The sequence below is a fragment of the Protopterus annectens genome, chromosome 9.part0 (assembly GCF_019279795.1).
Source record: "Protopterus annectens isolate FY-2018-M chromosome 9.part0, PAN1.0, whole genome shotgun sequence".
NCBI classification, from domain to species: domain Eukaryota; kingdom Metazoa; phylum Chordata; order Ceratodontiformes; family Protopteridae; genus Protopterus; species Protopterus annectens.
The window spans coordinates 435,684,495-435,707,022 of NC_056743.1; the positions used below are offsets into that span (position 1 = coordinate 435,684,495).

The window sequence follows — 22,528 nt, forward strand, 5'->3', positions numbered from 1 at the left end:
GTCTTCTTCCTGTTCATTTCCAACTCCTAACTCCATATTCTGTTTCAGTTCCAAGGTACTCCTGATTCTTCTGGTCAACTCCTGTCCTTTTCTCTGCCTCTCAAGGGTTTTCCTTTGGTACAGTGGAAAATGTTTCACTGGCAAAGTCTCTCTGTGTGCTTTATTATCAGAAAAATGAGAATCTGTCTCATTCTGCTTGATGGCTCATTTTTTTGTTGGAAAACCTTTTGCATTTCCTCCTTTACCTGTTCTGCACCAAAAATCACTTTGATACTCCAAGAAAAATACTCTGAAGACAACTGGGTACAGCAGCTTGAATTTCACACATCCCCTCATTACTGGAATAAATGTCTCTTCTGACTGGTGTACAGCGAATAATCACTTTCCAGAAACACTCTACTGTCTCCAACTTTTCATACTTTGCATTCTTGCCACAGTTTTGTCAGAATCAACTCTTTCTGCCGGTAGGTTTGCACCTTTGCTAATAAAGGTCTTGGCTGCTTTCTCATGGACAGATTTGGAGAATACACATGATATGCCCTTTCAGTTGACTGTTCCTGCTGTGCAGTACCAGTCCAGTTGCTTATTTGTGCCTTCATAAAACTAATACAGTTTGTTCCTTCTAGTTTAGTGGTACAGCAGAAAGTCCAATATTTTTCCTTCGTACCATGTCCTCTAGTTCTACAGTTTTTTGAAACATCTGATCTGATATTGTTATTCCTCGTTCATTCCTTATGCATGGGTATTGGTTCCGAGCTCAGAACCGAGCCAGCCATTTTCCAAGCTCGCGTCAGCTTCAAAGTCTCAAGCTAAACTCTTACCCACAATCCCCCTCTCCCCTTTACCCCACATTTCGTTTGCCACATTGCCATCTGGTCGTGTCAAGCTACTTCTCTTGAGCTAAGTACAGTCAATTGTTGTTTAATTGCTTTACAAATTACTTTTCTGCCAGAAAAGTTGATATTTTATTGTCTCTTACCCTATCGCATCTAGCGTTCATAAATTCCTCAGGTTTTTCTGTCCTGTACTTACTACTTTTACCGCGAGGTATTTTCTCTTTACCATCGTTGGTAATCTTTTTCCCTTTATCATTCATACCTTCGGATACGCTCTTGTACTTTTCTATTAATTAATATGGCAGATAAAAAAAGGTAGTTTGGGGTTTAAGAGATGTTCTGATTGTGGACACAAACTGCCTACTTCTGATGCACACTCTTTGTGTGTTTATTGTTTGGGAGTTTCCCATTTATCTGTTGAACCACCCTGTACTATTTGTGAGAACATTTCTAATAGAACTTTGTTAGAAAGGAAAAACAAGCTGATACTGAAGGGACTTCTAAAATCACCCTTTTCAGAGGCTATTTCTGGGTCAGAGGTCTCAACCCCTCCTAAAGTCCATAAGAAAATGGATGTTTCTACTAAGGCTAAATCCTTGCCTTCGTCCCTGGCTGGGGATTTTCACCAACCAAAACCTAAAAAGGCTAAAATTTCAGCTCCGGAGCTCTCTGTCAGCCCCAGTGCTTTCGGTGCCTAGGCACCGAGGCCTTCGGTCCATTAGTGATTTCGGCTCCGGCCTCTCCTGCAGCCTTCTACATATCGGCACCGAGGGGCTCCTTGGTTCAGACCATTACCACTGTATCGGCATTGACCGTTCAGTCAGCGCAGACCTTGACCGCATCGGCTCCGAGATCTTCCTCGGAACCGAGGCCTTTATTGTTGACTCCAGTTTTGTCGGTTCCAGCTTCAGCACTGACAACCACTTCAGCACCGATCCCTGTGTCGGTGCATACAATGACCTCGGCACTGATGACTTCTTCGGTGCAGACTACAGTAGTCCGGTCTTTCTCAGCACCGTTGTCCTCGGTGCGGTTAGATGAGATGGGCACCGAGTCTGCCTCTTTTGTGGACAGGCCTGTTTCCCCCTCAGTCTCTGTGAGGTCCACTAGAAGCCTTTCCGAACATGATGTGTTGCTTCTTGTGGACCAGGCATTCTTGGCCAGAGATATTCCACCCCTCAGGAACTATCCTTCCTTGGGAGGTGATCACCCATCTCCAAAGACACCTTCTTATTCTCCTCTTTCATTGCCTTTGAAGTCCATGGATATAGCACAGTCTTCCCCTTCTGTGGTTCCCTTTATGGATCTCACTAAGGAACCGCAGTTCCCTTCGTGGCAGGAAAGTTTTGCTATGACCCAGGATGTCAGCTGTGACACGCATAGCTTGCTGCTCCACAGCCATCCAGGGACTCCGGGTCGGCAGGCTGAGCCACTTAGGGGAGGAGTGCCCCCTGTCCTAGACCTACACTCCTCTCTGAGTGGACCAGCCTTCCGACTGTTGGAGAAGGCTTTTGCTGCTGCTGGCGATACTGAACTGTCTATACCTCTGCCCTCCTCTGGAACACTGGTTTCACAAGTCGCATCTGGCGGACACTGGGTGCAAGGGCCGCAGGACATATTCCCTCAGGAATTCCCATTTCCGTTGTCTTCCCCAGCTTCTCCCGCTGTGGAGGTCCACCGGAAAAGTTTGTGTAAGAGGAAGCACATGGACTCCACAGAGGAGTCCCTCACCGAAGACACAGATTTTGATGAGGGGGAAGGATCCCCTCGGTACCCTCTGAGGTATCCTTTGGCGATATCCTGAAACAGAGAGGTGACTGGCAGTCCTCTAATCTGACCCCTGAGGAATCTATGTTCCTGCAGGCCTTTTGCGCCCGGCCCCCTACCTCCTGGGTTACTCCACCTGCCGATGAACTTGTCAAGTTCATCGTGCAGCATGCTTGGAAAGCCTCTGATACCATCAAAGCTATTTCGGAGGCCAGATAAGATCTTGTCCCCTCCTGCTTCGGATCCGCATTGGTCCAAAGGTCTTCCTGTAGATGCTTTGGTGGTGGCGGCCGCAACAAAAAAGGATCTGGCAGAAGAAGAAAGCCAGATTGTCCATCCACCTAACAGAGAGTCCCGGGCCCTGGACAGGATAGGGAAGCGCACCTTTGCTTCAGCGACCTTTGCTATCAGGTCCCTGAAATATATGGCACATTTTACCAGGCTTCAAAGGGATCTGGTTTCTAAGCTGTCTGAAACCTTGGCTGGTGCAGTGTCTGATGAGGTCCATGACAAAGTGGCCTCTCAGCTGGCCACCATTGAGTCTATGTCTAACTCCTCTATGCGACTGATATCTCACTCATCAGAAGGAGCAGCTAGAGCGGCGGGTCCAGCTGCGGTCCTGAGACGACACGCCTGGATGTGCTTGTGCAACTTCGCGGAACCTTTTAAGTCTTCTTTTCTTAATGCCCCCATTGAGCCCTCCTCGTTGTTTGGGCCCAAAGTTAAAAGCACACTGGCCAGAGGTATATAGGATGGTAAGACCCTTTCTGCCGTAGGTGTCCGTTATTCTTCCCCTCAACGTGCTTTCTCCCGAAACCAAAAGAGTGGGAAGATATGGTTCAAGAAATCTCAGGGTCCTTTCTGTGACACACAGGCCGAGTTCTCCCCTAGAGGCAGAGGGGGAAACTCACAGGGAAGATGCCCCTTTCGGGGCAGAGGGGGTCTGCATAACCAGGGTTCTAGGGACTCTTTTCCTGGCCAATCCTACCAGCGCTCCTGAAGAGCAGCCCAACTCCTTTCCTCTGGAGGTGGTTGGGGGACGTTTCTGCTTGTACCCTTCTGTCTGGCTAACCATCACCACTGATTCTTGGGTACAAAGGATCATAACCAGAGGTTATCATATCCCCTTCGATCTTTGTCCCATCCCTTAAAAAAATCTTCCCGACGTTCCACCCAGTCAAAGGGAAGAAGCAAACACTAGAGAGAGAAAAGCTGCTAAGAAAAAGAGTCATCCAAATAGTCCGTCCAGACCAGATAGGATCCGGATTCTACTCAAGACTGTTTTTGGTGCCAAAGAAAACCGGGGACTGGAGACCAATTTTGGATCTCAGTGTATTGAACAAGTTTGTAAGAGTACAAAAATTCCGGATGGTCACAATACAGTCTCTCCTCCCGCTTTTGGAAAAATGCGTTGGATGTGCTCGATAGATCTTCAAGATGCGTACTACCACATAAAGGTGGACAGGCCATCAAGAAGATTTCTGTGCTTACATGCGGGAGCCAGTCACTACCAGTTCAGTGTACTGCCCTTCGGATTCTCTACAGCCCCCAGAGTGTTCACAAAGTGCATGGCAGTTGTCACAGCTTACTTGCAACTTCAAGGATTCCAGGTGTTTCCATACCTAGACGACTGGCTCATTTCCACCCCCACCAGACATTTACTGGAAAAAGCCCTGGCATACTCTCTCCTCGCTACTCAAAGGCTAGGCATAACCATAAACTGGCAGAAATCCAATCTCACCCCATCTCAGTCGACAGAATTCATAGGGGTTATCGTGGACACAAAAAACTGAAGAGCTGCTATTCCAGAGCACATAATTTTAAGGATAAAGCAACAACTAATTCCAATCCTTTCAAAGGAAAAATCCACGGCTCACTGGGTTGTACAGCTGTTGGGTTCCATGGCAGCCTGCATCACCATTGTTCCCCTGGCCAGATTTCACATGAGACTTCTACAGTGGCTACTGCTCACCCACTGGTATCCTTTTCAGCATCCTCTTTCAGCCATGGTTCGAGTAACCCACAGGTGCAAACAGGATTTAAATTAGTGGATGACACAGTGGTCTCGCCCCTACTCCTCCCAGCAACCCAAGGCCACAATGACCACGGATGCCTCCCTGATGGGGGGGGGGGGGCTATATCAGGAACAGACAGTCCAAGGCACTTGGTCCCAACTGGAGGCCCATCTGCATATAAATGTTCTAGAGCTGAGGGTGGTGCTTCTGGCGTTTCAAGCATTCCATCCCCTGCTGCCATCTGGGACAATTGCGATTCAATCAGACAACATGGCGGTGGTCTGGTACATCAACAAGCAAGGTGGAACCAAATCTTACCACCTTTGTCGAGAGGCCATGAGGATATGGCAATGGGTGATGGCTACCAACCGTTTTTTTCTTCTAGCAACGCACATTCCTGGGAGTTCCAACGTGATACCAGACAGACTCAGCAGGTGCATTCTTCAACCTCACGAGTGGTCCTTGAATCCCTTGATAGCGGCGGAGATCTTCCACCGCTGGGGCCGTCCTTGCTGCGACCTCTTTGCATCCCCGACCAACTACAAATGCAGCAACTACTTCGCTTTGATTCCCCCCCCCACCGGGACAGTCACCCAGGGACGCTCTAGTCCATGATTGGCCCTCGGGTCTTCTCTACGCATTTCCACCCTTTCCCCTCATTCCCCAGTTTCTGAAGAAAGCCCGGCAGTTGAAGAGCAAGGTGATCCTCATAACACCATATTGGCTCCAATAGATTTGGTTCCCATTCCTTTGGCCTCAACTACTAGATTAACCATGGATCCTCCATCCAACCCCGGAGTTGATCTCACACCCACAGAACCTGATTCATCCCAACCTGAACAGCCTGAAGGTAACTGCTTGGCTACTCCACTTCCCTTGATTGCCAGGCAGAATGATCTTTCTTTACCAGTACGTGATATTCTCATTGCTTCTCATAAGTCTTCCACTAGAATTACTTATCTGAGCAAGTGGAAAAGATTTACCCGTTGGCTGAAAGATAAACAAGTAGACCCATTTTCATAACAGTGTCGATAATACTAGACTATCTGGCCGACCTGTTTCAATCGCGTCTGTCAGTCTCTACAATTAAAGTTCATTTGGCTGCAATTTCTAATTTTCATGAGGGTGTCCAAGATTCCTTTCTTATGTCCCATAAATTGTGCAAGACCTTCATAAAAGGTGTGAATCATCTGAAGCCACCTTTCAGAGAACCTATTCAACCATGGGATTTATCAGTAGTTCTACATGCTCTGACAATGGCACCCTTCGAACCAGCCTCTTCTTGCAACCTCAAGTATTTGTCATGGAAAACCTTATTTTTGGTCACTATTACTTCTGCCAGACGTATTTCTGAACTTCAAACTTTATGTATCAAGAGTCCATACTTGATTTTTCATGGAGATAGAGTGTCTCTGAGAACTAATCCGTCATTTCTGCCTAAAGTGATCTCTGAAATGTCCATTAATCAAGCCATTGAATTGCCAGATGTTCTTCGTCTCACATTGCTGCAGTCATAACCTGTGGGTAGTCCGCTGTCCTCGGTCGGCCCGAATACCAAAGAGTTAGGCTGGCGTCGGTCATGGGCGCCCGGTGCTGACGTCAGTACGTAGTGGTACTTGAGCGCATGACCAACGCCATATCCTCAGTCTTTCTTGCCGCGTGGTCCGAAGCAGAAGCAGCGTTTGCAAGTGCCGTTCGGCATTCTGAAATTTTCTATTTTCGAGTTTCAGACCGAAGACCAAGTTGGGCTAAGTACCCCGTTGGGGAAAATTTTTGTCTTTTCTTGCCTCAGTTAATCCGGATGTCAGAAAAAGTTAATAATTGTATTTCTTGTGGGAAACAGATACCTCATAGGGACCATCATTCTCTCTGTATTTCTTGCTTGGGGCCTGAGCACGACGTAGTCGGGTGTCGCTTTTGCGCTAGATTTAATAAGCGCACCATTAAACGCAGATTAGACTGTGCTAGGTTGGTTTTCGGTAAGCGGTGTAACTACAACATGCCGTCGGATCCTCCGACTCCCGCTACCGCAAAAAAGCGAAAAGATAAATTTTTAAGGTCAAAACCGGATGAGTCGTCCGTTGCAGACGCCGGTTCTATGGAATCTACGGTTGAATCTGTGGATCCAGCCGAGGTCCCGGCTGAATCCCAGGGGGAACCTTTACTGTTACAGGAGTTGGCCTCTCAGGAGTTAGGCCAGGCCGAGGGTGCTTCTCAAGTTTCTGTGGTTCCATCCTTACAAAAGGTTATTAGGCCTTCTACTTCAGTCTCTAAAGGCCCTGCTAAGGCTAAACCTGGTCTTTCTGGTACGGGCCATAGCCCTAGTTCTTCGGGGTCTGTTCCTAAAAAACATATGTTGAAAATGGCAGAGGATTTGATTACTTTGATCAGGGGTGTTCTATGCCCCGTCCAGAGAAGAGGCCTAGGGTGGAGACAGATTTAGAGGGTATGGAGCATTCCTCTGATTACTCTGAGTCCTCAGCTGAGGTTATTCAGGATTTTCCTCCCTATTCAGATTCGGATGCAGAGGATTCCTGTCCTTCTGCTTCTCCTCCAGAGGATTTTTCCTTTTCTGAAACCTTGCATTCCATGAGGGAGCATTTCAAGTGGGAAGGTCAGGATTTTTCAGATTCTCGTAAGAGGCTTAGGGAATTTTTGTTTTTGCCACAACATAGACCTTTGGCTATTCCCCCTGTTTTAGATGTTGTTCAGGATGTTTTTTCTGAAGCTTCCCTTAATCCTGATTCTTTACCCCCTGCCCCTGTCAAGTAAGACAGGTATTACAGAGTTCCAGAGGCACATAAATATTTGTATAAGAGTCCTAGAGCTGACCCGGAAACTATTATTCAAGGGCCTAAAGGTGTCAGGGCTTCGGTGGTTAAGAATCCAGTTCCTTTGGATAAAGATTCTAGAGCGTTGGATAGGTGGGGTAAAAAAGTGTACACCTCTTCTACGTTAGATATGAGGGCTTTAAATTTCATATGCTGAAGTATCAGAACTTTCTGTTAGGTCAGTTAAAATCTAAGGTAGATGCTCTATCTGAGGGTATAGAGTGTAAGGAATTGCAGGACTTGGTTCATGCTTCAGATCAAGTTGGTAAACATTCCTTGCAGTGTGGCTTTGATGCCCTTCAGGCTTCTTCCAGGGTCGCTGCTACTGGTTCAGTTATTCGTAGACATGCCTGGCTTAAGGATCAAAATTTGTCAGAGCATGTTAAAGCTCGGATTTTGGATGCTCCTCTTCAATCTGAAGTTCTTTTTGGTCCCTCTGTGGAGTCAGTTTTGAAAAAGATGGAAGACAAAGCTAAGTCTATGCAGACGGTTAAGGAATTTTTGCAAGTGCAGCCCCCTAAGTTTAGCAGGAATTGGCCTGCAAGAGGATGGTCTTACCCTTCTTCGGATTTTCAGTCTAAGGGCAGGTCTAGACGTGGTAGGGGCAGGGCTCACGCTCAGGGTTCTTTCAGACCTAGGACTTGGAGTTCTCCTGCACAATCTTCTGGTGAGGGCAGGGGTCAGCCTTTTCGTAAACAGACCCAATGACCTGTATCTTCAGCTGCCAGATCCTTCTTTTCTGGCAGCTCCTCTAGGAGGAAAGTTGGCACTTTTCAAACAAAATTGGCATTTGGTCACCCAGGACAAATGGGTGTTGGACATAATAAATCAAGGCTACAAGTTTTATTTTCACACTTTTCCTCCTTTCAAAGGCATGCCAGATGTACCTCCTCAGCAAAGGCTGGAGGCTCAGGAACAAATTTCTTTGCTTTTACAGATGGGGGCAATCCAGGTGGTACCTCCGTCAGAAGAAGGCCTAGGGTTTTATTCTCGTCTATTCCTAGTGCCAAAGAAAGGAAACACTTGGAGGCCAATTCTGGATTTGTCCATTCTCAATACATACCTAGACATTCCAAAGTTCAAGATGTTAACATTACAGCAACTTCTGCCTCTGCTAGGCAAAAATCACTGGATGGTAACTCTGGATCTCAAAGAGGCCTATCTTCACATTCCTATCAGGCCCAGCTGCAGGAGATTCCTGCATTTTCGAGCTGGTACTTCTCATTATCAGTTCTCTGCATTGCCCTTTGGTTTATCTACTGCGCCCAGGGTGTTCACAAAGGTTCTGGCTCCTGTAATAGCTTTCTTAAGACTGAGGGGAATGCAAATTTATCCTTATCTGGACGATTGCCTGATTCTTGCTCAAGACAAAGACAAGTTACTTCAACATCTACAGTATGTAATGGCAGTTTTAAGGTGCCTAGGGTATTCTGTGAACGAAACAAAGTCCAGTCTAGTACCCTCTCAGGACATGTGCTTTCTGGGTGTGAGACTGAATACAGCCTCTCAGATGGCTTTTCTGACCCCGGACAAACAAAGAACTCTTCATCTATACTTCCAGCAATTATCAGTATTGTCCAGGCTGACTGCAAGGACAGTCCTTCAAGCCTTGGGGTTCATGGCATCTTGCATTCTGGTACTTCCCAATGCCAAACTGCATATGAGGAAGCTACAATGGTATCTCAAAAGTGTATGGACTCAACACTGCCACGATTTGGACACTGTCATTCAGATAATACCTTGCATCCAAAAGGAATTCTTGTGGTGGGCAAAGGAATGTCACCTAAACAAGGGACTCTCTGTGACCCGACCAGAGGCGTGTCAGATCATAACGACGGATGCCTCAGACCTGGCTTGGGGAGCACACTTCAATGGGAAATGGATTCAAGACATGTGGCCTCCCAGACTACAGCATTTGCATATCAACATGAAGGAGATGTTAGCAGTCCAGTTTGCCCTGATGGCTTTCAAGGACCTACTTCAACCAGGACAGGTGCTGATACGAACAGACAACACTACAGTCATGTGGTACATCAACAAGCAGGGGGGAACCCATTCTTACCCTCTTTGCAGACAAGCTGTGATATTGTGGGAGACTGCTCTGAGTTTGCACATCACTCTCCAAGCATGGTTTCTGCCAGGGGCACAGAACTCCCTAGCAGATGTATTGAGCAGACAAATTGTGGATCCCCACGAGTGGAAATTGGATCCTCAAGTATTCCAACAGTTGACAGTGGCTTGGGGAACTCCAGACATAGATCTGTTCGCTTCCCCTCTAAATTTCCAACTACCAAAATTTTGCACAAAGATGTTTCACCCAAAAGCTTGGAAAGTGGATGCTCTATCTTTCAGTTGGAACAACCTTCACGTCTATGCTTTTCCTCCTCTGCCTCTCCTTACCAAGGTACTCTTGAAAGTCAGGCGGGACAAGCCTTGCATGATTTTAATAGCACCAGATTGGCCACGACAGCACTGGTATCCTCTGCTGAGGAGTTTAATTCAGGAGCCTCCTTGGCCTTTGCCACAGCTTCCTCACTTGTTGTCCCAGTCAAGCAGTCATTTGCTCAATGTCAGGGTGCAGTCCCTGCATCTAACGGCCTGGCGAATTAAGTTTTAGAGCCTGTGGGTTCTCAGCTTCCTCAACAGGTTTTGGATGTCATTTTGGAAGCCAGGAGGCCCAGCACTAGAAAGGTTTATGCTGATAAATGGAAGAGATTTTTTCTTTGGAGCACAACAAAGGACTTTGATGTCTCGGTACCTAATTTGAGTTTTACACTGCAGTACCTTACTGAATTACTAGACAAGGGTTTGTCATTTTCCTCTGTGAAGGTTCATGCTGCAGCCATTTCTGCTCACTATGATTGTGACCCTCCTTTATTTTCTCACCCTTTGTTTAAGCAATTTCTTAGAGGGGCAAAAAATATAAGACCCCCACGTAGAGCTCCTACTCCTTCCTGGGATCTCAATTTTGTGTTGGAGAAGCTTACTTTGCCTCCTTTTGAACCTGCAGCTACGTCAGAATTGAAGTTTTTGACTTGGAAGACTGCCTTTTTGTTGGCCATTACTTCTGCTAGAAGGGTATCTGAATTGCAGGCTCTCATGGCAGTTGAACCCTTTCTGATATTCCATAAGGATAGAGTTTCCTTACGTACTAACCCTACTTTTATGCCAAAAGTTATTTCTAATGTGGCCTTGAACCAGTCTATCCATTTGCCTACCTTTTATGCTGATCCCCAAAATAAGGGAGAAAAAATATTGCATTCTTTGGATATACACAGGCAGTTACGTTACTGTTTGAGCAGAACTAAGGAGTTCAGACAGACTCAACAGTTATTTGTTTCTTTTGCTTTGAGTTCACAAGGGAAAGCTGTTTCTAAGCAGACTATTTCAAAGTGGATTGTTAATTGTATTGCCTTTTGTTATTCTCATCATGGGAAGAATGTTCCTGCTGGGATTAGACCTCATTCCACTAGGGCTACTGCCACATCTACTGCTTTCTTGAGGGGTGTAGCTACTAAGGATATTTTGGAAGCAGCTACTTGGAGTTCAGTTCACACTTTTACTAAGCATTACCATCTCCCTCTTTACTCCAAGTCCAGGGCTGGGTTTGCCACTGCAGTCTTACAGGGCATGTTAGCAGCCCCTAATGCTTTTTAGTTTGCCAGCCTCCCTTTTCCTTTGCTTTGGGATTCTACCCACAGGTTATGACTGCAGCAATGTGAGACGAAGAACATAGTACAGTTTTGTACCTACCATAAATGTAGATGTTCGAGGATCTACATTGCTGCAGTCCTATTTTCCCTCCCTCCTTCCCCTCTATGGTTTGGGGTTGTTGTTGTTGTGGTTGTTGTTGTTATTGTTCCTTAGGGATTATTGTTATTTTCTCCTTTGTGGCTCTGGCCTTTCCTTTTTTTAAAGCCTTCTGACATCTGGGGCAAGAAAGACTGAGGATATGGCGTCGGTCATGCGCTTAAGTACCACTACGTACTGACGTCAGCACCGGGCGCTCATGACCGACGCCAGCCTAACTCTTTGGTATTCGGGCCGACCAAGGACAGCGGACTACCCACAGGTTATGACTGCAGCAATGTAGATCCTCGAACATCTACATTTATGGTAGGTACAAAACTGTACTTTTTCTTTCCCAATCATTCAAACAGAGGAGAGTATTTCCTACATACCCTAAATATACACAGGCAATCTGTTTTTACTTAAACAGGACTAAACCCTTTCGTAAATCTGACCAGTTATTTTTGGCCTTTTCTGGATCTAGATTAGGATCTGCTGTTGCTAAGGTCACATTAGCTAGATGGTTGAAGGACTGTGTGACCTTTATTTACACACAACGTAATATCTCATTGCCTACTACCATGAAAGCTCATTCAACAAGGTTGGTGGCAACTTCTGCTGCCTTCCATGCCAGAGCTTCTTTACATGACATCTGTGCAGCTGCAACTTGGGGTACGCCCCATACCTTCATCAGTCATTACAAATTGGATTTGACCTCCAGGGGAAGAGCATCTTTCGGTTCTGTGGTGCTCAGGAATATCCTTCCATGAGAGCCTGCCAGGAATCGAGGTAGCTGGGGACTCTGTCCCATGCATAAGGAATGAACGAGGATTAACAATATCAGATAAGGAAGTTATGTCTTACCGTAACATTCCATCTGTATTGTTGATCCTCATTCAGTCATTACAACCCTCCCTACTTCCCCCTCCTGTGGTTTCTAGTGGATCTCACCATCCAGTTCTCTTAGGTTATTTGACCAGAGGTAGCCTCTACCTTCTTTAATTTGCAAACTCAATCTGAGGTAACAGGGAGAGGGGGATTGTGGGTAAGAGTTTAGCTCGAGAGTTTGAAGCTGATGTGAGCTTGGAAAATGGCCAGCTCGGTTCCGAGCTCAGAACCGATACCCATGCGTAATGACTGAATGAGGATCAACAATACAGATGGAACGTTATGGTAAGACACAATTTCTTTTTCTTGGGCAGTCTCATACTCACCCAGCCTAATCTTTATTTTGACCTCTTATTTTTGCAGTTTTATCAACCCATCTGAATGTATGTTTAAAGCTACTTCCATTTTCTCCAGTAGTTTATTTGGGTTGATCTGCTCCTTCAGGGTTTCACTTATTTTAATCAGGTCTGAGCACATTTGACTTACTTTTTTCTCTACATTACTGGGAGCCATGTCTTGCAGCAAATCTGCAGCTTGAACCATTTTTTTGCTGAACAGATGCAGGATTCTTCACAGTCAGTGTTTTAGCATCATCTTTTCTAGTTAATTTTCCTATAGGCTGTCTTAATTTTACTTTACAGGCATCCAGGCAGTGTACTTACTAGCCAATAACTGAATTTTACTCAAGTTGGCAATATCCCTGATGGGAAGAGGCCAAGAATGCATTTGGACCACAGGCTAGAGATTGCCTTTCCTAGCAAGGATTGATATCAAAGTATAGGCAAAGAGAAAGGAATAGGGGAATCCTAAGAGTTTTTAGTAGAATCTAGAACAGACGGTGCTGTTAAAAAAGGATAATTAGTTGAGCATATAAAATATTGCTTGGTAAGTATAGGAACCAATAAGAAGAATTTAGAAAGGATTGGGAAGAGATACTGGATAAGAAATTCACAAAGAAACAATGGGGGATATGTGTATGGCTCCCAAATATGCAACATCATCTAGAAGATTTAGGATCGTTGGTTGGAAGTGTTTGCATATGTTTTTTATACCCCAAGCAGACTCCAAAGAATTTTTTCTCAGGCAGATTGCAAATTTTGGAGGTGTGATGGGGAAGAAAGAGGCAACTGAGAACATATATTTGGGAGTATAATGAGTTATCTGACTTTAAAAATTCCTTACAGATTACTGTAACACAAATACTGAGTGAGCAAATAGGAGTAATTAAGAAAATTTTTCAGCTATGATACAGAATCAGAATTGCCTATACATAGTAAGGCCTTTTTGAGTTTAATTCTGGTGGCTGCCAAAAAACAATTACTAGAAAATGGAATCAAAGTCTAAATCAACTGTCCTAGAAGTAGTGAGTAAAGTAACAGAGATAAACCAACTGGAGGTGGAATCTTTACAAAAGAATCGGAACAAATTACATAGCAAAATGGAAATTGTGGGAACAATACACTCAGAATAATGTTTTGAAGGAGGAATGAGGTTTAAGGGAAGGCAGAAATTGAATGAGCTTTGTACTGTTTGACTGACAAATGGCTGAATAAGTTATAAGGGATGTATAATGTCTCTAACTGAAAATATGTCAGAATTGTTTGTTTTCATGTATATAAATGTATGACTGCCTGTGTCATAAATGATAATTTAATAAAGGTGTTTCTTGTTTAAGAAAGGTTGACAATATCTTGGCTGCATTTTCTCAGTGTCTTTTTTTCACAATGGGAGAGTTGAATTTAAGCTGTTGATCAGTTTGCAGACATTTTGGAAGTCCCAATCCATATGTTGAGCATATTGCATGTGTATTAGGGACTTCCTCCCACCCTGCCTTCATGCCGACCTTACAAAAAAAAAAAAAAAAAAAAAAGAAAGAGAGCATGTCATTATGTACTGTATGTCTTATCTCTCTGTTCATAAAATAAAACAGCTAAAAAGACTGCAAAAGCTCAAAGGCTAAAAACTCAACCATTCAGTAACAGTAAGCACTTTCGTCCATGAAACAGGACTTCATCAGACTGAATGAAACACAGTATAAACACCCTTAATATAGCAATTGTCACGACTCAATGTGTTCTTCCTTTTTAAATACATTTGATTGTTTTTCTTTCCTTTGTAAAGTTACCTTAGGCATTAAGTCATGTGATTTAATTGCTATATTAAGAGTGATTATGCTGTGTTTCATTCAGTCTGATGAAGTCCTGTTTCATAGACAAAGCGCTTACTGTTACTGAATGCTAGAGTTTTTAGCCTTTGAGCTTTTTCAGTCTTTTTAGCCGTTTCATTTTTATTTATTTTTTACGACGTGTCTGTTTTTTTTTAATCTATCTGTTGAGTCTGCAGTTTAGGATATCGGAGGTCTTACAGGATCACAGCTGACCTCTGTCTCTGCCATGTATCGCAGGTGCATTTGATAGGGCTGGCCTACTTCACTCATACTACAAAGAACAGAAAATGGTGTGAACTACTCTTCCTTGTCTAGCTGTTGAGAGTATTATGTCTTCAGAGTGGGGAAAAGAGCATTCCATGCAGGGGCATCCAGAATTCTAAAAGTCAAAACAGTTGGTCAGATGTCCACCAGAGGTGAATTCCCATGTTTTTATTATTACTTAAGCAGTGAGCCCAATACTCGGGCAACTACTTCTGTGGTGATTTATTATAGCTGTACCTTCGAAACCAGTCACAAAGGACTCCATTCATATAAACCTGTGCAAACTATCTGAAGCCCTGTAAAATACAAATTTAGACAGTTAATATAGGACACAGAGTATGTTGTCAGTCTAGTGTGATTGACTCATTTGTAAGTTGATCATTCATAGGGAAAGTATTTTCTACCTCTCTCCATGCATCCTTCTCTTTTCCTGTACTCCTCACATCCTAGTCCATGGAGCGACAGCCCTTTCCATAAAGAAGTACTTTTACAGACCCACTAAATACTTGGTTACTACAGTCTGCAGCCTGCTCCCCTTCTTCCCCATCTTATCTGTTCCCTTCATATCTCCCAAATGTGATCCTGTGTTTACTTATTATTTTCTTTTATACCTTATGGTTTCTAGTGAGAAGGATTCTTTAGTTTCTGGTTATACCATCTCCCTCCATCTTACACACCCCTTCTAGCTACTTTCCACAGGAAGTGTTTTTACAGGAACCTGATGTCCTTCTTCCTTTATGGCCTTCAGAAGTACGTATAGTCTTCAAGGATTGGGCTGGCCAGAGCCTGGCAGAGCAGAGATTTTACATAATTTCTTCTGGAGTCTGCCATCATGAGGCTATCTTTTTGCAGTACTGAACCTCAGCTGCCATCTTTGTACTTTATTGCACAGTTGAAGTCCTTCCTTCCTTAGGCTGTTACACCATCCCTTATTGCTGGACATATCTTTAGTGGATCCAGTTCTGTCAGATTTGTCTGTAAGGAACAAACTGAAGAGCACTAGACCCAGGAATGCCTTGACCCCTTTGGTACCCTAATACTCACATGCCTTACTCCTGTCACTGAACCTCTCATCACAACTGTGTCCCTTACTGTCCTGCTGTAGTGTAGTCCACTTCCTCAGTGTTGCTCCTGTCTTTTTAACGCCTTTAGCTTTCCTAGTAGCAGCCTGTGAGGGACAAAGTCAGAGGCTTGTTGAAGTCCAGGTAGTAGACCATGATTACTGGTACTTCACTGTCATATCTTTGTATAACTTTTCATAAAAATGAATCAAATTTAACTGGCACATCCTTCAGGTCTTCCATGTTGGTTGTTGTCTTTCAGCAGAGCATTACTTTCACAGCCACCATCTTCTGGCTTTTATTTTTTTTTTAATTTTTCTTGCTGGTTACCTTATATAGGGCAAAACTGTTGCTGTTTTCCAGTTCTCATGCACTTCTGCACTACCTGGTCATCTGTGATCTCCATCAGTGGATCAACAAGCACACTGGCCAGATTCCACAGGACTATGGGACATAGATGTATTGTCTCTGTGCCTTGATCTCCTTTAGTGCAGTCATTTCCATTTCTGCCTCAACCCTTCTGTGTCTCAGTGTCTCCCCACTGCTCTTCCGTATCTCTTTCACATTCTTATTCAGAATAGTAATGTCTGCTGTCCCTTCTTCCTTTCTGTTCTGCGTACTGATTCTCACTGTTCCTTCCCTTTACACTTGCTCCTTTCCTACCATTTACATCTTTGTTGCTCTTCTACTTGTCTCCATAGACTATTTACTTTACCTCACAAAGCTTTTTTGCACTAATTGCTGGTGTTGTATTCCTTTCTAATGGTATTGTCGTTCTCCTGTTTTTTTTCCCTTTTTTGCTTGCCTTCCTTCAAGCACTTGTCTTTAACTGTGAAAATTCTATCTTTGGGCCAATTTCTCAGCATTTTTCACCCCATAAATTTAGCTTTACTGCCTGTTTTCGATCATCTCTTGCTTTTCAGCGTTATCTGTTCCATGAAGTTTCATTCCACTGTCCTTGCCCTTATTGCGTCACCCTATTCTAATCTGCATAGTAGCTTGGAGTTTTCAAGTAGAAAATCGCATCACTTACAAATAAAGCTCTAACTGTTCTTGATTGCATGCCATTTATATCATTGAATTTGTAAGGCCCTTATTGTCTTTGCTAGTAGCTCTAACTATAAAGTAAATAACAAAACGGGAAGAGGACACTCCTGCCTTATTGTTTTTAAACACGTCTTAGACAAACCCCGAACCCCACCTGAATCCTTAATTCTTCTGACCCTTCACATATCCTCCTGATTAGCCCTATTATTCTATCAAGGAATGCAAATGCAACCATTGCCCTACTCATAAAATCCCAGCTGACTGTATCAAATGGTTTCACTGCTTCAAGACCCACCAACAGTAGCATTTTTTTATATTTTACTTTTTTCTGCTTCATCATTGTTCTGTTAATGTTGTCAGATGTTTGCCCGTCCTCCACAAAACTACACAGATCCATATCTATAATTTTAAGCAATACCTTTGCCATTCACTTGGCTAGTACACACACAAACACTTTATAGTCGGGTCTATATTATGTATTTGAAGTTTCAAAACTTTGAACCTCATATGTTCGACAACATATGAGCGAAGTTTGAAAGATTGAAAATATAATAAAAATTTAAGAAAAAATTCCCTTTCCTGCACTGAAGTGTGATCTCTGAGTTGGTATATTTAAGTAGCGGGAATGTGGAGGGCGCAGGGGGGCTTGCCCCCCTGCTCAGAGCGTCGAGGTAAGTTTTTCATTTGTTAAACCAGTTTGTATTTTATTAACACAGTTTTATTCTATATGTTTCCTACGCTTTGCCTCTGGTGCCACTTTTATTATTTTTACCCACTTTTAAAATGTAGTTCAGAACAAATATGTACTAGAGGTTTGAACAGGGTGACAAATACAAAAGCTGTCAGAAATATAATTTCAATGTATTTTCATAATGTCCTAAAACACTGTTATTAAATCAGGTGTTTACATCTGTTCAGAGATTATGACAGTAAAGAAAGACAGACTTCCATCATTAATATTCTTATTGCAGCTGTTCTGTTCCCTTTAAAGTTAGGCATATAAGCTAATCATATTCTATGGCTGTATGACCTAATATTATAGCCTGAAAATTACTTTAGAATTTCAAGAGAAGCCCCTATATAGTAGAGGAACAGAATAGCAAGACATTGTCCACATTAACAGGACAGGAATCTAGAAAATAATAGTAAAGATGTTAATCATTTAGAAGAGACTCCCTTCTTGGTCAAAGTGTAGCCTATTTTATACCATGACAACAATCCTCAACAGGTTGCAGTATTGACATGCCTGTGTTAAAACAGTTCTGTGTTGTATTTTCACATTTCTCAGAGTGATGCTGATCATAAGAGGTGAGAATTATTTTGTTTTACCATACTGTGCTGTATTAATGATTTTATTTGGGAACAAATCTGAGAATTTGTCATATACTGCTTTCTCTCAGAGTATAACGAAGGTATAAGGACATTTTCACCTACTAAGTTATGTGTACCATATAGGAATAGGTGTGGGTTACTGCACTGTGTATGGATATGAGTACCACATAGGAGTGGTTGTGAACTGATGCCCTTTGGTAGCGTATGTGTATTAGGAAGAGATGCATAATGTTTGCTGCCCCTCTATCTCGTTGAAAGGAGTACAGATTGTTACTGCTTGCCAGATATGTGTTCTAGGTAAAAATGTCATACAGGGCAAGCATTTTAGGAGAGGGAGTCCATCTTTGATTACATTTTGCAGCCTGTTTTCTATTTTACCTTTTGTCTTCTTACAGTTTACTTGAACGGAGGGATCAGTGGCGCAGAGAAGCAGAGGAGAGGCGAAAGAATGCGCTGGACCCTAGCATGCCTCCAGGACATACATTGATGCCAGAAAGTGAAAGACTAGAAACACTCAGCACTTTAAAACAAAGTAGGTAACTTTACCACACAGGTGCAGGGTGCTAATGCAGGAATCGTATGAGTGTTTTCTGTTGTTGTCCATTACACTTTGAGTTAATGCTAAGGGTAATGCTGACATCTGATGTAGGGAAGTAGTCCACCAGGGTCAGCTAGGATGAAAGTGTGGCAAAGCAGACAGAATATAAAATTGAGGTACCAGTGTGAGTAGAGGCTGTGCCATATGTTTGAACGTCATCACTAGACTCTTGCTCTGTGTGTCATTTATGAATCTTTGACGCCTCCTGCATATGTTTGTCTATGTTATTCTAAAAAAGTAGCCAAGATGATACTGGACTTTCTTCTCTGCTTGATGTAAAAGGGAAAGGGATTATGTTTACTGTCCTTTGATAACAGCCGTTGTCTTTCCTAAGCCTGATCCTGAAAACACTTACTTTGACAACAGTCTGTTGTGTTGCAGCTCTTTCATCACAATTATTAAAGGTGTTTAGGTCTGTTGCTGTCAGCCTCATCCTCTACTGTCAGTAAACTGTATTCCTGCTGAATGGTTGGAGTGGATGGGAGCATCTTTCCTACATCCGGTTTGTCAGCAGGTGGTTGCTGCAAGGTATATAGACTAACAGTAGCTGGCAGTATGCTATAGAGCCTGTGATACACAGATGCGGGTTTGATACTCACAGACTGAGTACTTTAACCAGATCACTACTGCTTTGATGTCACCATTGAAAATAGTCTGTTTTGTCCTGCTGGTTTTGCAGATAATAAAAAGCAAGTAAATATGATTATTGTTTAATAAGAGGGAAAATGTTACTGCTATACTTGTAATCCATATAATGCATTTGTCTTAAAATGTATACTTAGAAATATCCAGGTACACCATGTGAAGTGGATTGTTTTACATTTGTCACTGTATATGATTGCCAGTCATACATTATTTTTGGAACTGAGTTTCATGTTGTAATAATGTGCAGCATTCCACTGACAAATCCCATTTAGATGTTTGATGACTTATCCAGTACTGTTATGGGAGACCACATGACCAGCATGAAAATAAGAAGGGGAACAGTTAATGGGACATAAACAAGGGAGTTATCCATACATGTAGTACAGCAAGCAGGCCTGGGCTTTCTATAACCTTGCCGTTTTTATAGAGTTTAGAGGATTGCTACTCATATATCCTTGAGCCCTGGACCGTCTAACAGAACTATGTTGTGCTAGCTTGTGTGGCTGAGAGACCTTTAACATAAAGGATAATGACCATGGGGAGTATACATATGTGTGTGGCATAGATGTGCATGTGTATGCTTCTTTAGTAGTCCATACCTGTATAATCCTACTGTATATTTTTCCAGACAAGATGCATGTCCTGAAAAGCAGGTAAATAATGAGATACACAGATAAAAACGTGCTGGCAGTACTGAAGCAAAATGGTTGTCTTTGGGTTCATATTTTTTACCTATTGCTCAAATACATTTTCAAAATCTATTGGTGTCACAGTAGTGAGAGACAACAACATTCACCAACCCCATACACATCTCTGAGTGTTTGAGTGCCTTCTTTTTTTTTTTTCTATTTCATATGGTCAAACCGACCAGCATATTAACACACATGAGTATGGCACTCAGGAAGGTGTCAAAAGAGGGTAAGCTAGTCAGATGTTACCTGCTGCAAAAAAACCTCTGTGCTGCAGGCAATGTCTTTTACTGTTGATTGATGCTTTTCCTGCTGACTAGTTTCTGGCTGCAGCAGATCACTTCATTTCGTTTCTGACACAGTTTGGTGTTGAAAACTAAGAACCTTAGCCTTCCACACTGACACGTAACATACCTGGGTATTTAAGTTGAGGAAAATAGGAGGGCAAGTACAATTCTGGGTACAATGAGTTTGCTTGCCCTCTTGTTTGGTAATCAGCAGGCCGTTCAACTGCCTCCCATTATCTGGACTGTAATTTACTACTAGGAGTCCTGAGAGTAATCATCCAAACCATAGGCCCAAAAAATGTTTAAGGAAATGCTGTTTGTGAATTACCCCATGTCTGAGCTAATTTTCCTTTTTTTTTTTCTTTTGTTCAGCCCAACAGCAGCTTCTTAAGGAATTACTGACACTCCCAGTTCGAGCAGATAACTTGAGTATGCAGAATCGACGGACACAACTGGATAAAAAACTTTCTGAAATCGAGGAAGCCATCAAAATCTTCTCAAGACCCAAGGTTTTCATCCAGAATGACTCATAATACTAAATAATTCTTTATTTGAACTCCTTCCTATATATCTGGTTCAGTTCTACAGACAGTTGTCCACACACTTTGTCAGTATCTGCTTTTTTCTGTCTGGTAACCCCCCTTCAGCTTTCCTTTTGCACAGCCTTCCAGCCACACAGAAAAGGTGGACAGAGCTTGTTACTGGAGGCAAACCTGGTAGTTTACAGTCCTCCTTTACTAGTGTTACTTTGTGCCAGTCTTAGGATGAGAGAGCTTACTGTTGATTTCAGTAAACAGTGATACCATTTGCCTGCTGCTGAATGGAAGCCAGTGTGATTTGAGTCAGTGAGATTCTGGGGGACAAAAGCAGGTTGTGAGTTTGGAACTGGACTATGACACGGAGAAACAAGAAAATGGAATATCAGGTTGACCTCTGAAACCTGAAAACATGTCTGTTTAGTGTGACTGTTAAAAATGAGGTCCTCGATATTCTGTCTACGCCACACATGAACCTCAACCATTGCATATTAATTTTCTCAAATGGCACTAAAGACTTCAGAGACACTTTTCATATGTTATGGGAAATAAAAAAAAATTGAAATGTGTATTATCTCATAAAGTAATTTTTATTAAACACTTTGGTGATTAAATTTTCTTATAACTTGATAGTTCTACAAGAAGTCAAATTGGGAACAGCAGGTTGGAGACATAGGTGCCCATAAATTCTGTGCTAGTAGGTATAAGAATTCTGTGTTAAAAACATGGGGGGATGCATTCATCTTTCTGTATTAGACTGAACTTTTTTGAAATCACTGCAGGTATTCTGCAGTACAGTGGAATACATAAAACTGTTAATAAAAAACAGTACTGATATTACAGGACTGTAATGCAGATGCGTTACATTGACTGAGTATTACTCAAGGTAGTTTGAGTTATGCAGTGAAGTTCCCATAGACAGCTGGGCAGGATTTCAGAGATATAGTGTTAAATTATTAAATAATGTATTGCCTGTCTGTAGGTGAACTGTGTGTTTGCAGTTATGTGAAGCCCAAATGATTTTTGTTTTCTGTTTCCCCTGAAATTTGTTAAACGAGTTCTCTATTTCAGAAGGTTTTTTTACAGTGTTTTTACAATCACAGATTTTAAGTTTGGCTGTTTCTTAACATTTATAATTTTGGGTTGTGTTTTTTCCAGTTTCTTCATGCTTCATTTGTGCAATAACCAGTTAAACTGGGATTAAACCATTTATTTTACTGATATTATCAGCTCTTTGTGGCATCTCCGGTATTTTTTTTTTGTGAATGTCAGCCTTGATTCCCAGTTTGTTTCCATGATATTTTGCTTAGTCTTTACAGCATAAAAACATGAACTAGAATCTTACAGCCAGTATAACAAAAGAAAATATTTTTTCTTTAGGTTACCATTTTCCATTATTGAGTATGTATTGTTTTCTCCTAACCTTAAATTTGCTTTCCTTCTTCATATCTCTTCTTTCTTTATTTTTAATTGAAAGGAAGAATGGAGTAGTGGAGACTATTATGCCAAGATAACCCTGATCTTGTATCTTACTTTGAAATGGCCCCTGTCACGTGGAACGCTTGGATATTTGATTTCAGTGTGCTCTCTCACATGGCTGTTGCTAGCCCAGCATCCTTGTATCAAGATTGATAAGGATGTGTATATCCTGTCGATTCCCATTAGGTTTTAGACACACATGCAGTTTGAGCTCCTTTCTTCATGCAGTATGAAAAATTTGCCACATCTGTTACCTAAAAAGCATAGGATCTGATAAGTAGTCTGTCTTCAGTGACA

At 42.6% G+C, this 22,528-nt stretch overlaps 1 protein-coding gene across 2 annotated transcripts in view; it reads left to right on the forward strand.

The window, feature by feature from the left end:
• Positions 1 to 21,975, forward strand: part of ENKD1 (enkurin domain containing 1) — a 774,007-nt gene extending 752,032 nt beyond the window's left edge. For both annotated transcript variants that reach the window (XM_044082974.1, XM_044082975.1), the window contains exons 7-8: positions 18,393 to 18,529; positions 20,589 to 21,975. In XM_044082974.1, coding sequence (XP_043938909.1) covers positions 18,393 to 18,529; positions 20,589 to 20,749 — 298 coding nt within the window. In that variant the 3' untranslated portion in view covers positions 20,750 to 21,975. The remainder of the gene's footprint in view (positions 1 to 18,392; positions 18,530 to 20,588) is intronic.
• Positions 21,976 to 22,528: the final 553 nt, after the last annotated feature.